This window comes from Sturnira hondurensis, unplaced genomic scaffold, assembly GCF_014824575.4.
Source record: "Sturnira hondurensis isolate 20B ecotype Veracruz unplaced genomic scaffold, ASM1482457v3 Scaffold0003681, whole genome shotgun sequence".
Taxonomy (NCBI): Eukaryota; Metazoa; Chordata; class Mammalia; order Chiroptera; family Phyllostomidae; genus Sturnira; species Sturnira hondurensis.
In genome coordinates, this window is record NW_028076312.1 from 1,682,734 (window position 1) to 1,697,053 (window position 14,320).

Genomic DNA, 14,320 nt, shown 5'->3' on the forward strand with positions numbered 1-14,320 from the left:
ATCTGTTTAATGGGAATGAACCCCAAAGCAAGTTGTCCTAGAGTTCAAGGGAAAACTGAAAAGATCCATAAAACTAAAAATCAAAGGATGTCGTTCTACACATGTTGAATTGTAGTTTGACTGAGTGCAAGCCACTTGGGGAGGAATGGGGGGCGGGGAGTGGGAAGACAGGTGACTATGTCTCCCTGGCTCCCTGATCTGCAGAAGCTGCCAGATACTGAAGCAGCTTTTAAACGCATTTCAGAGTGTGGAGCATGAGGGAGTACACAGAAGAGTAGAGCCTTTATGCCTGAAGTAACGTTTTATTTTCTTATGTTTCTAGGGAAAGTCTAGTCTTTGGGTGAGCACCATGGGGCAATGGAAAGATAAAATTCCTATATGAAATGCACCATTATAGATGTATAATCTTTTCTCTAAGCATCCCTCCAGTGGTCTGACACTTCATGGGCCAGCTATTCTGGGTCTCTGTTTCATTCAATCTGGTCCTGGGGTGAGCCCTTTAAATCCAGCTCCCGCGTCCTGACAGGTGTTTTCCTAACTCCTGGGGCCTACGATTTTGGAGGGTGGCTCAACCAATGAGATTTTCCTTTGGGGGAGGGAGCGGGAGAAAAGGCGTGGCTTGTGGGTCATAGCAGGGGCGGGGTTTGCGCAGCTGAACAGAGACGGGCTGGTTGCGTGGAGGGTTGTTTTATCCGCCCCCCTCCACCTTTTTTTTTCCTCCTCTGGGTGTCTTATTAATTTCTCCGTGGGGCTGCAGCTGGAGACTGCGGAGCGTTGGAAATGACGCTTGGAGCTTTAATTACCGCAGCCGCCGGACATGTGTGAGGAAAGCTGACAGGAAAAAGGACTGGATAGGGGGAGAAGAAGGAAGAAGCTTCCCCCTCCCCACTTTCTTCCCAATTTGGACTGGAGGTGCTAGGAAACTATAAAGGGAGCCGATCAGAGCTCGGCCGGGGCGAGAGGCCGGAAACCTACCGCCCCTTTGCAGTCAACTTTTTTTGGAAACCTTCCCCCCCCCCCGCCCCCCGCCTTTCTTTTTATTGTTGCCCGGCCAGTGAGAAAGAGAGAAAGTGAGCAGGGAAGGAGAGCGAGACAGAACGATCACACAGTGAAATAGCTGCACAGTCCGACCAGGAGCTCCACGCTCACACACTCGAGCACCCTTTCACAAGCGCACACACGCGCACGCACTCACGCGCACAGTGTCCCCCTTCTCAGGTCCTGGGACTTGGTCCGGAGATCGCGGACTCGGTCTCCCGAGCTCGGAGTAGGTGCACCGCGCGTGCGACGCGCCAGTCCCCCTTGCGCCCCCCACGCGCGCCTGGCTGACGGATCTCTTCTGCGTGCCCGAAAGGGGATATGCCATTTGGACATGTAACTGTCAGCTCGGGATCTGAGACTTCCAAAAAATGAAGCTGGCTACAGGACTGTGCATCTGGGTGAGCCTTCTGGTGGCGGCGGGGACCGTCCAGCCCAGCGCTTCTCAGTCAGGTGGGTCGTGGTTCCTTCTTGAGCTCCAGTTGTTGAACCTGCTGCGGGCGGCTTGGCTGCATGGGTGGCTCCCTTGCCCCCTTCGCCCAACTTGACAGCCCCTGGCTCTCTGAAGAGGAGGGATCAATTCACCGGGTCTTATTCCTTGGGCTCTTGGTCACCTCTCATTCTGTCCCCAAACTTATCCTCATTGTGTGCATGCGTTTTATTTGTCGTGGGGGGAAAAACACTCTGCATCCCTATCTCCTTTTCCTCTCTCCTTAACTCCCCCCCCCCCCTTTATTTATTCTCACGCGTTTTCTGTGAGCCTGTGCGGTATCCCTTATTGTCGAGCGTGCTGTGAGGGACAAGGGAGACCCAAACCCCGAGTCAGAGGAGACCTCCTCTCTCCGGTCCCGGAGGGAAGAAGCCTTGGAAAAGCGCGCACCGCCCGGGACGTGGAAGGGCTGGGGTCCCGGGACGGTGCCAGCTAGGCCCTTCTGTGCGGGACGGCGGTGTAGAGCGCAGCTTCAAGAACCGGCTTTGCACCTGTGTGTGCTGCAGGGGGCTCCTGCGCCTCCACTCGCCGGAGCCTTGCCGGGTCACACCCGACTTGAGCCCAGCCTTGGCTACTGCGGCTGCGGACAGGCGCGCCGCGGCCCAGGGGCCCGGAACACCCGGCCTTCTGGGCGGCAGTCCCAGAGCTCCAGTGCAATTGACTTGAAGGGAGCTTGCCTGCCTACCTGACCTCTTTTAAAAAGAGAGAGAGAGAAGAGTTGACGTACTAGAGCCGGGAGCCCGGCCTTCCCGTCGGTTACTAGGTTTAGCTCCAGGAAGAGTTCGTCCTGTAGTTAAACTTGCTATTGGCCGGAGTCCCTCCAACTTCTCTGTTTACTGCCCAGTGCGGCTGCCGGGCCGACCGGTCGCGCGAATTAATTGAACCGGAGGCGGGCGCGGCTGTGCTGGGTGCGCGGCCACTGTTTTCGAGAGAGCTGGAGCCCCAGCGACCTGGACAGGCCGAAGGCTAAGCGACCCGCGCGAGCCAGCGCGGTGGGGCTGGCGCGCCGCGGCGGGCAGGGCTCAAGGCAGCACCTGCATTGCGAGGGAGCTCAAAGTTTGACTCTTGAGTTTCCTGGGGATGAAAGTGGGACAGGAAGGGACCGCAGAGAATCGGTGGGCCAAGGGAGCCCTTTCGGGGAGCGGGAGAGATTTCCGGAACGAACCGGGGCTGCTCCCGGGAGCGTGGGAGGCAGCTACAGAAGATAAAGCCCCCGGGAGTGGCGATGCGGAGAGCTTTAGGCCGGGGAGGGTGTCCTTCTGACCTCACCAAGAAAACAGTGCGCTGTAGTTTTCCCGCTCCGCCCCAGCCGCCGTCGCCTCCCCCTCCTTGCCTTGACTAGTAAATAACAAGTTACAATCATAGAGCCTTTCAAAATGACCTTCGAATTGCACAATGTGCGCCGTTTGTACTGGTCGTTTGCACCCTCCCAGTTACTCTGAAATTCTTCACGCATACCAGGTTCTGCGCTCCAGCCACCTCCGGAATTACACCAACACGGACTTGAGATTCCAAGCGGCCTCTTAGATACATCCCTTTTTATCTCCCTCCCCACTCCGCGTCCCTTCATATTTTCCTTCAATGGGTGTTGATTATGCACATTGACCCATTCAAAAGCAGTCGAGACCGACGAGCACGCTTCGCCGAGAGGAATTTCTAGGAGGCGACCTACTGGGGACTGTCTGGTTCAGCTTCAGCCGTGAGGGGGACCAGGCTCCGAGTCCGCAGCAATTTGGTATTAACTGTGTGGCTTGGGGTTGAGCTATGCCGAAAAGCCCTTTTCAGAATTTCTGCGAGGAATGTAATCCAAATTAGTTCTGCAGCTGGTCTCTTCTCGCTTCCCGCCCCCCGCCCCCCCCTCCCCCGGGCGAATTGTCAGACCCACAAGTGAGTCCATTTAGAACGCGAGGATTAGCGTGCCATTGTTGTTCCGTTGTGTGACTCTGTACTTGAAATTCTGGGGACACAAAGGCGAGCCTCACTTGCTCAAAACACAGTGATCTAGATAAAAGGGCCGCACAAAGACAAGCTGTCGGGTGCATCCCTGGTACAATTGCAACACGCAGGCTAAGGTGATCCACTGGAAACTGTAAATGCCCCTGGGGACTTCTTTTTTCACCCTACCCCACCCTCACCCTGCCGCACCTGGCAGGGAAAGTTCAGCCGGTTTGAATGTGGTGCTTTATAAACCCAAGTAGCTGTCTGGGATGTGAGTGGAGATCCGTGTGTTTATGTGTGGCGGCATGTTCCCAAGTAGATACATATTGCGTCTCCGCTCTCGTGGTTAGCAGTCAGTAGCAGTTCGGAGGAGTTTGTTTTGGTCCAAATGAGAAATTAAGTGCGGATAAGTAAACTAAGCTGCCAGAGGGCGACAAGATGTTGAGTGAATTGCTTTTAGATGAAACAAATTAAGGAAACGAGGGAAGACAATCTGCTTCTCGCATTATTAGACACGCTTGGAGTTCAGGGGAAAGCGGCATATTTTTGAAATGCTAATTTCTTAAGAAGCAGAAGGAATGCACCTTATTTACTGCTCTATGTGAATAGAATAAAAATATGGGGAGGGGCACGGCAATTCTCTTGAACGGAGTTAAGATATTTCTGAAAATAATTGTAACTGAACAGGATCTGTTCTTCTTGTTCTGCAGCTTCAGAGAAAGCAATTTGTGTGTGTGTGTGTGTGTGTGTGTGTGTGTGTGATTCAGAAGGACTTTGCCTAATTTCTAGTGATTCATTTTAGCAAGAAATACTATAGTCAAGGGCCCTTTATATGGCTGCTGTACAGCCTTAACCATTAAAAGGAATAATTCCCAAATTTCCGTCTTCCTGGTATGACTGAAAAAAACAATCACTGTCACCTTTGTATTGAAATGAACTACACAGTGGTACGGAATGTGTAGTCTTACTCACCTTAACAGATAAGGGGTGAGCAAGTTAAGTTCCCATTCCTTATTTGTGAGTAACTTAGTCCTGCTTTCATTCTATAAAAGAACATACATTTTCCTCCATATTTAAGATGTGTCTCCCATCTTAAGGGTTGTTTTACCTTTGAGAAGAAAAACGTTAATAAATTTAGTTAAATGATGAGAAAGAGGTTAAATATATTTTCAAAATAAACCCCACACCAATTCTTTTTCCTACACGTGTTTGCTGTAAACACACCCATGGGTGCACTGTTTCCCTTTTTTCTTTTAATTTTGAACATTTCATATATGTAAAAGGGGTCTTTTTACATTTTTTCTTGAGAACGCTTCTTAATAAATTTATACCTATCACTGTTGACTGTGCATCACTTGGAAACACTCTAATGTGGACTGTTGTGATAAAAATGGAAAGACTCTTGGTTATGTCATGATTCCTATTTTCTGATTTTCTTCATACACTAAACCAGTTTTATTTATTTTAATCACGAGTACACCAAAAGTCAATTTTTTGAAAATCAAGGCACTTTACTGCTTTTTATATTTTTCATTTAGTCACTGGAAATGTGTCTTAATTAAGAAATTACATTAGAATATTTACCAGGGCATGCGCTTCATGTAAAATGTAATATTTCCTACTCTAACCCGAACACAGTAAGTTTGCACTGGCTGAATTTTAGACTTTGCATTTATTTGAGGTAAAATCGTATTTCCTCCTTAAAGTGGATTCAAATATTTAGTATTCATGAGCTTTCATCCCTTTGGTTCTTAAATAGAAGTGCTATTTATCATCTGTCTTATGCATTCACCCTTTCCATTACTATAGATTCTTTTTTTACATCTTATTGTTTATTGAGTTTATACATGAGAGTATATATTTTCCCCTCCACCACTAAGCATATTCTTTGTGTGTGTGTGTTTTTCCCAGCAACCCGCCACTCAGCCACTGCAGGAGTCCTCTGAGCCAGTTTTCATTCTTTCTTTCTGATAAATCTGATATGGCTGGTTGGCTGGACAATCGCAAGCCATTCCATTGCTCAGATGTATTCCTGAAAGACAATAAAAAGGCATCGATCCAAGATCACTAACACAGCTCAAAAGCTTGGACTCCAAGGCCATACCTCTTCACAGAGAAGTCTCTTGTCCCTTTACTCTTTCCCTTTTTTCTCCTCTTGACCGAGGAAGGAAGGTGGACCATAGCTATTAAAAAAAATGCTAGGGATGCAAGCAACTGGGATCTTTCTAAATATTCTCTGAAGCTTGGTGATTAGAGCCATCTTGAGATTAATGAGTATGTAAGGTGCACCTTTTAGGCAATAAATTAGGGCACCTTAGACTTTGCTATGCTTCAAAGTGGCATCATTTTTATATTCTTTCAATCCAGTTATTAGGTAAAATTAACATATTAAAAATAGCAGCAAGGTTTTGCTTTAGTTTACAGGGTTCTGCTGCTGTTAGATATCAGATGTAATATGTAAGTGCCTGAAACATAAGAAAAACAAATGACCAAAAAGGTGTTCTGTTACTTGCAAACTTGTTGGCCCTGGCTGTTTGATTTTACCCTTTGTGAGAGGTACAGTTTTATAGAGGTGTTAATATTTACATTGAAATTAGCTTATACATGTTCAAGCCTGTAGCTGTTCTGCAAAAATTAATCAAGTATATCCCATTGTTTTCTTTTCCAATGATCTACTGAGTGTGTTGTGCAGGCTAGCATTTAATCATATTGTAAACTAAATCATTTTAGAAATGGTCTACAATCTTACATTTGACCATATGGGATCAAATTACATCTTTTCTCCAATACTCATTTTCTAAATTATTATAAATATTGGGCAATTGGAGTGAAACCTTATCATTCATGCTTTCTAATACAGGTATTGATTGAAGTTTACAGTTTATAATGACAAATAATTTCTTAATTTTTCTTCCTTTTATAGTGAAAAGATCCTAAATCAGTGTTCCCTGAGACTAGCTCTTCTGCGCAATTCAAAGGCGATTTGAAGTGCCTGTTTTGTGGATGTGACCCTGGTTAAACTCAGGGTTTCTACGTTGCAGGGACATTTCCTCTATTTCCTTCTTAGCACCCTGAGCAACTTTGTGTCTTTGTGACTTGGCTCTCGAGCCTTGGGGGGACAGGCCTGTAGTGTAATCTCTATTTCCCGGCTGCGTAGCCCTTTTCTGAAAGATGTCTTCAAAGTCTTCTGTGACATTGGGGTAGATTCCTGCAGCAAGTTACTTCGTATATTTAAAATGTGTGTACATATTTTAATAAACACAGTGGAAAGTTTCTCACAGACCATCTCATTTACAAGATCACCTGTTTAAAAGAAACAGAGAGGTTATTAACTCTAAAGTATTTGCATTTGAGATGATTTCTCCAAAATATTAATGTTCAGAATTGCTCTATGGTCTCTTTAGGTCTCATTGTATATGACTTCATTCTTTTTTCCTGAGTCGTTCATAATTCTGACATGCTTGTTAAAGAAATGGACCTTTTCTCTAATGTTTTAATCAAAGCTTGAAAGCCAAGTCCTTGTTTTTAGTTTTGACACATACACTAGTGCTTTCTATATGCACTAATGTTCCAGGTGGGAGGAGAACTGCCTCACATCTCTAACACAGAGGTTAAACATGTCTATATTTTGGGGCCTAATTCTGAAATGCTTTGTCTGAACAGGTAATAATTGTTTTCGAGTTATTTTCATTTTGAATAAATGATTGTTCCGCAAGTCTGGTGCTTTGCACAACTCCAGGGGGCAGCAGCCTCACAGGAGGTAATGGGAAAGGTGAAGGCCTGAGCTGTGGGCAGTGCAGCAGCAGCCCAGCTGTTGAGTGATGCTGCAGAATAAAGCGCTAGAATAAGTGAAGAGAACTGGATTCTGGTCAAAGAGTCATTTTCCTTGAGATCTTAGGTTAAACCTCTTGCTCTATATCTCAGTTTCTTTATCTCTATTAGTGTAGCTAAAAGCGACACCTAAATGAATACATACTTTAAAAAAAAATGATTTAGTTAGGAAAAGGCTGTTCAAACTTTTAAGAAAAGAAATCCGTTGATTTCCATTATTTTGATAAGCGGACCTTTTTGGTTTTTTCAAGCGAATCCATGTGTGTAATAGCCCTGGCACTGAAATAGGCGAAAGGGAGGAAAAGAGCACTTTTGTCACAGCTGCCCGGAGAAGCCACCTTGGAGTCCCCAACCGTGGCCTTCCCCCACGTCCCCCCTCGCTTTCCTCTCTCCCCCTGTGCTGGCTTCGCAGAAATCTAGCACGATTTAGGAGTCACAGATCTAGTTCACTCCTTTTCAAAAATTTAATTGTATTTTATTTGTTCCGTTAACATGTAGTCTCCTTAAAACCCCCACCCCCACCAACAGGTACCGCATTGCTGTCCATGTCCATGAGTCCTTTTTTCCTTTTTTCTCAATCCTGCCACTCTCTGACCTCCTCTCCCTTTTAACTGAGGACTCGGGGAGCACAGGGAAGTTAGGTGATACAAGTTAGTTGGCATCTCCTGGTAACATTATCATTTTCTTGAACATTCACAGAAATACTTGAAAAGTTGTAGACACACGGAAATAAATAGAAGGCTGTATTGCTTTAAAAGAAAATCGCAAAACTGAAATGGAAACAAATGAATTGGAACCATGGGCCTAATTATCAGACTGGGAAGTTCTCCTCAAGGGGGAGACAGTGGAGTGATCAACATCTTTACTTTTATTTAGGAAGTAATCATGGATGGCATGTATCGTTTACAGCATATTGAGATAGAAGAAATAAAGGACCTTCGTGAAGAGAGTCCTGTAAGAGGCTATGCTTACTTGGCGGGGTCTGTGCATTTTTACCCTGAGTCATGTAGAAGGTATCCACACACATTATTGTACATCCCAGCCCCTTTAAGAATTCCTTTTATGTTGACTTTTATAAAGGTGATCAGTAAGTAGACAAATGGTTATTTCTTCCTTCTTTATTAAGTGATATGCATGCTTAAACAAAATGAATCACAAGGGTAAACAGTGGGCTTCTTGGCACCCATTACCTGATGGTGCCTTAATCAGCAAGTCCATAAGGATACTGTAGATTTGTCCATGCCCCTCCTTGGATCCAAGTTATTTACCTTTTATACTGTCTTCATTGGGTCCTTTTTGTTTCCTTTAGGCCCCTGCTAAGTCCCAGTTGTATTATTTACACAAGTGCATAAGCTCAGCTTTAACTAGCAAGACTTTATAAAATTATTCCTAGTGCACTTTTGCTTCCCTCTACTTGGCTTCTGCAAGATGCTTTCTCTGGGCCACGTGAGCTGGCAAAGTTGTTGACCTAACCTTAAATCTCTCTTGGTGCTTTCCTCACACACCGGAGATTTTTCAGCCATGGTCAGCACTCTCATGGGCCATGGTGACAGAAGGAGGTTTGGCTGGGACAGTCACTCCTGTTAGGAATTGGAGGTGAGAATGGACCCTGTAAAACATTAACATAGATACCATGTAACTTCCTGTGCAGCATCATTAAATTTCTCCCCTGAGAGGAAGAGGTAGGTCAGTGTCATTGTTCATCATGTCATTTCCAATACTGTAGGGATAACTGAAGCATACTAAACCTCAATAAGAATATGTGAGATTCAGTGTCTGAATGCTGACAGTTAAACTAATTGGAATCAAGGATGTGTACGTGTATGCATGTATGTGTATATGTGTGCATATATATATATATATGTATATAATTTTGGAACATAGTCTAAAGGTGTTTAAAGAGAGGAAAATGCATGTGATAACCAAGTCCAGTCTTATGAGTTTCTTACCAGGTATCATAAGCACCAGGCTTACCTAGTCAGTATTCTACCACTGTGCCTTCCTGGTTGTCTTTGACTTTGACCATCCCTTTCCTCTGGGTTCATGGTTCACCTGGTACCTGTGCCTGTCCCAACTGTTGAATTTTTTTCCAGTTCTGCTTTAAATCACCCCTCATCATTCCATCTTCCTTCACTGACAACCCTGGACTGACTGTAAATAACCCTTATCTGTACCACTTACCTGGAGTTTAATCTCAAACCATACTACGATTTAACTTTTCTAAAAGCAGGAATTTTTATTCCCTGCAGAGAATAATGTGGTACCACGTATATAGTAAGCTCTTTAAAATATTTTTAATGAAGGAATAACATACTTTTACTGAAACAGTTTCACGTTCATTCACAGATGGTGATTATTTGTAATTAAACCATATAGTGCACAAAGTAAGCTGTTCTAAAACATAATTATAGAATTCTTAATAATAGATATTAGACATGTTTACCCTGGGAATTTCTTTAGTTGCCTTTTCGAGCTTCCTAGAGTGTTTCTTTCATTGGAGTATTTCCAAGAGTGTATCATTTGTCCCCATTCTCATTTTTAGAGCCTGCTCATAATATGGTACAAAGAGTTTCTGTTGATTTTATTTTTGGTGAGTTAAATATGTGTGAACACCATTCTAAAACATGTAGGAGTTTTGGAGTCCACTATTTTATGTGGCTATTAGATTATTTGTTTTTACATATTTATTTATTTTTATTATAGGTTATGCCCCATTTTTATTTTTTTATTTTTTTAAAGATTTTATTTATCTTTAGAGGAGAAGGGAAGGAGAGAGGGAGAGAAATATCAATGTATGGTTGCCTCTTGTGAGTCCCCTGCGGGGAACTGGCCCGCAACCCAGGCATGTGCCCTGACTGGGAAGCGAACCACGATTGTGTGGTTCGCAGGCCCGCGCTCAATCCACTGAGCTACACCAGCCAGGGCCCTCATTTTAAAAAAGATTTTATTTATTTTATTTTTAGAAAGGGGAAGGTTTGGAGAAAGAGAGGGAGAGAATCATTAATATATGGTTGCCTCTCACGTGACCCCCCCAATGGGGACCCAGCCTGCAACCCAGGCATGTGCCCTGACTGGGAATCGAACAAGCAACCCTTTGGTTTGTGGATCAGTGCTCAGTCCCCGGAGACTCACCAGCCAAGGCTTATTTCCCATTTTTAATTTATTAAAATTAAGTTTATTGGGATAACATTGGTTAATAATTCATGTAGGTTTCAGATGTACATCTCTGTGCTACATCAGCTGTATATTCCATTGTGTGCTCACCACCCCATCAGTGTCAGCAGGAAGCACGCACTGACCCATCTTTGCAATTCAGGACCATGTTAGGAACTGAGAAGCAGGTAGAGAAACTCAAGATGCCGACTTTCTCCTTTTATTTGAAGACGGATAGACAAGGCCAATGAAACACAATACAAAATGAGGTTACTAAGTGATTTTTCAAGCTATGGAGAGGAATAGTTGCCTCCAGAGAAATGCTAATGGTATTTTATGAAAAAAGGGTTCCAACAGAATGTGGCATTTTCTATTCCTAGCTTTATGCAATAATATAAGTTTCTTCTAACTAATCTCTCTCAGTATCTGAAAACAGACAACCTGACACGTCCCTACAGTTTCCAAAGGATCTTATAAAGGAAGCCCTTGCCACATCACCGAGAGAGGTGGCCGGGAATCTCCTGGCTGCTCTTCCATGTGATCCACTCTGAATCCTGACAATTGGTAAAATGGTTATAGTCTTTATAGCGTCTGATTCTGCTGGTGAAAGTGCTCTTCCAGACCTTTTTTTCTTAAAGATTTTATTTATTTATCTTTAGCAGGGAAGGGAAGGAGAGTGGGGGCAAAATATCAATGTGTGGTTGCTTTTCGTGAGTCCCCTGCTGGGAACTGGACCTCAACCCAGGCATGTGCCCTGACTGGGAATCAAAAGATGATCCTTTGGTTCGCAGGCCCGTGCTCAATCCAATGAGCTACACCAGCCAGGATCTTTTAGATGTTTCTTCTCAGGGTCCTAGATTTGGAGAAACTATCAACCTTTCCAGGTCACAGTGGTACCCTAATTGTGTCTTAATTTATAAGGGCCTGAAAGAGTTCATATAGATTTCAAACTTCCCCAAAAGTCTGCAGAGTAATCTGTTCATGAGAGAATTGGGCATTGGAGACATTCAGACCTCTGAAATCCCTTTAGTACTTTCCTGATTGTTTTTCTTAAGAATATCCGAGAAGAAAGTTTGAGTCAGGAATTACTGTTCCTTCTTTGCAGATAAGGGCACAGGGATAGAAAGAAACAGTGTGTAAGGGTGAAGCTTGACTGGTGTACCAGTCTGGTGCAAGTTGCCTGTCTGCCCTGTCCTGACAGCCAGCTGGTCTGCCTTCTGCTTCTCAGCTGCCTGAATGTCCCTCCTAGTGCCAGGAACTAGTGATGTCTCTGAAAGGCGTGTCTCTTCCACTCTACCTGCCCCACTGTGTGAGGAGGGGATGCTTAGCACACCACATGCTCCCGCCTTCATGGCATCAGCCTTTTTTGCTTCCCCTGTAGCCTCAGGAGGGAACTTGTCCAATACATCTATTATTTAAGGAGTTCTCCTCTAGGTTACTATGTGTTTCTCCTCCTCCATTATATTCTTTAGAGTTCTTTCTTTGTACTGTATATGCTAAGGAAACAATTATATAAGCCCTGTCTTTCTGAGGAAACTTCAAAGCAGAGACATATCCAAGCTTTTGAGACATGTATTTATACAGAGTGGGAAACCTCTTTAAAAGCAGTACAGAAATGGAAATACCAGCAGGTTAAGTACAGAGCTTTGGGAGGCACCAATGTGAGAGAGTAGTTCTGAAGGGGAAGCCTTTTACTGTGGATTTTGGGTATAATTATATAATTTTAATTGTTTTCTAATGGATGTAGGTGAACTCTGCTATTAACATAGAACAATGCATTGCTTTGAAAAAATGTCACATGCACTAAAATTACACTTTAAAGTACTTTAGTATAATCTTTGTATAACATAATATACTTACTATATAGAGATAATTTTCAGAATATTTTCTCTCTAAATATGAACTTGCCTAATGCAAATATATAGCTATTTTCTTGACATCATATATCATGTTTTGAAAATGGGTCATGTAATACTGTGTCTTATGTAGTTTTATAGTTTGTAACGTCTGGGTGTGATTTAAAAGAATCTTGCTAATTTGGGTATATAAAAGCTAAGTACACAGCTTTACATTTTTAATCATTTGTTATTTAGCAGAGATAAAAAATCCACCTTTGACTTTTATCCTCTAGCTAACTTAGTGATCACTTTAAGTACAATAAACATCCTTGCTAGCTGTAAATAAAGCAATGCATCTAAATTAATGTCAGTACGCAGAAAGATCTGGTATTTGTTCATGTTTTAACTAATATGTTAGCACATTTAAGTAATAATAAAACAATGAGAATGACAATTTCCAATTTTACTCTGTAAAAATATCAACTAAACAGTTAATAATATTTCCCAGTTGTTTTAACTTCAAATTTAGCAGCCTCATTGTCCCTGGTGATATATCAAAACCTCTAAAAGTGTACTTGGAATTTATAGAAACTGAAGTGATTGGCATTCAGATATAATTCTTTAGTGGCCTTTTCCTTTTTTTCTTTCTTTTTTTTTAGTACAAGGATGAAATTCGAAAGTATGAAAAGCTTTGAGACAAATTGAAATAGACAAAACGCTTTATGCAACTGTTGGTGAAAGGGACATTCATTATTTTTTTCTGTACTTACTCTGTTGCTTCTGGCCAGAATTAGCACACTATGAGCCAGAGAAAGAGATAAGACAAATAGAATGGCACGCAGCTAGTTTTGTTTAGCCAATTTAGATCCGATACATGCTATCTCACTCCTACAAACTGACTCAGTCCCCTCTTGAACGGTGCAGATGAAGTTGGTCTCCCACAGTTTAACAGTGCTCACTCAATACTTACAGACCATCTAAAATAAATTTTTGTAAGTACCCTATTGCTCACAGGCAGGATGAGCGCTGGGAAGTTAGGTTTATTAATGAGAGAAAGAAAGGAAAAACAAAAACGCTTCAATCATTTCAGTGCTGCAGAAAATAAAATATGTCAAATCACCCATTGTTTTATGGGGATTTGTGATTTGAATCTGGCGTACGGTTGTACCCCTACTCTGGAACTAGTCATTCCTCGGACATGGAACTCAACAGGATGGGGTCTGCTGTGATCACCAGGAAGTGGCTCTAAAACCAACGAACAAAATCCCCTAAAACCCAGAACTTGGTCTTTGTAAAAATGTGCCATCGGCCAAAAAAAAAAAGAAATTTTAGAGACATTTCTAAATGAGGCTAATTTGTGTAGAAAAAATGGTCACGTAAGATGGAAATGTGATTTTAGGAAAAAACAGGAATTTATAAAATAATATCCATATTTGGGAATACCTCAAGGGACATTCCTCAAAGGACATTCTAACACGATGAATGAATTGTAAGGTATCTAGAAAGCTATAGCATTATTCACATATCTGGAGAGCTTTGTCATGGCCCAAGACTGCATTTTCCAATCAAGCTTACTATAGAGAATAATTCTCATATTCATGAATTGTTCATCTCATCATATTTCCAGTGGTGATTTCAAGGTTAATTTTTTTTCACACGACTTCTCTCTTGATTAAAGTTCATAGTAATTGTATATGTGCTGATGTAGCCCATGGAGGTTTTAAAATAATGACATCTTTGATTTGATACAAAGAAAGATCAAATGCTTTTCAATGCTTCCCATTCAAATGTATGAAAAAATAACTTCAAGGTTTGTTTTTGATTTCTATTAAAAATATGGAGACTTTTGTTTGGCCTGTAGAGAATCCTATAAAACCTGTGTAAAGGTATAAACAACAAAGACTATTCTGTCATCAAACTAATATTGTTTCTTACAATTTTACTGATTATTAAAATACTGTAGATCAAATGACTAAAGACTTAATGCCCAGAACAGTAATGGACCTCCACATCTCTGCTTTGGTGTGTGCTG

The 14,320-nt window shown here is 42.6% G+C and overlaps 1 protein-coding gene across 3 annotated transcripts in view; it reads left to right on the forward strand.

The window, feature by feature from the left end:
• Positions 1–673: 673 nt before the first annotated feature.
• Positions 674–14,320, forward strand: part of ERBB4 (erb-b2 receptor tyrosine kinase 4) — a 999,063-nt gene continuing 985,416 nt past the window's right edge. For all 3 annotated transcript variants that reach the window (XM_037042022.1, XM_037042020.1, XM_037042023.1), the window contains exon 1: positions 674–1,491. In XM_037042022.1, the coding sequence (XP_036897917.1) occupies positions 1,410–1,491 (82 nt within the window). In that variant the 5' untranslated portion in view covers positions 674–1,409. The remainder of the gene's footprint in view (positions 1,492–14,320) is intronic.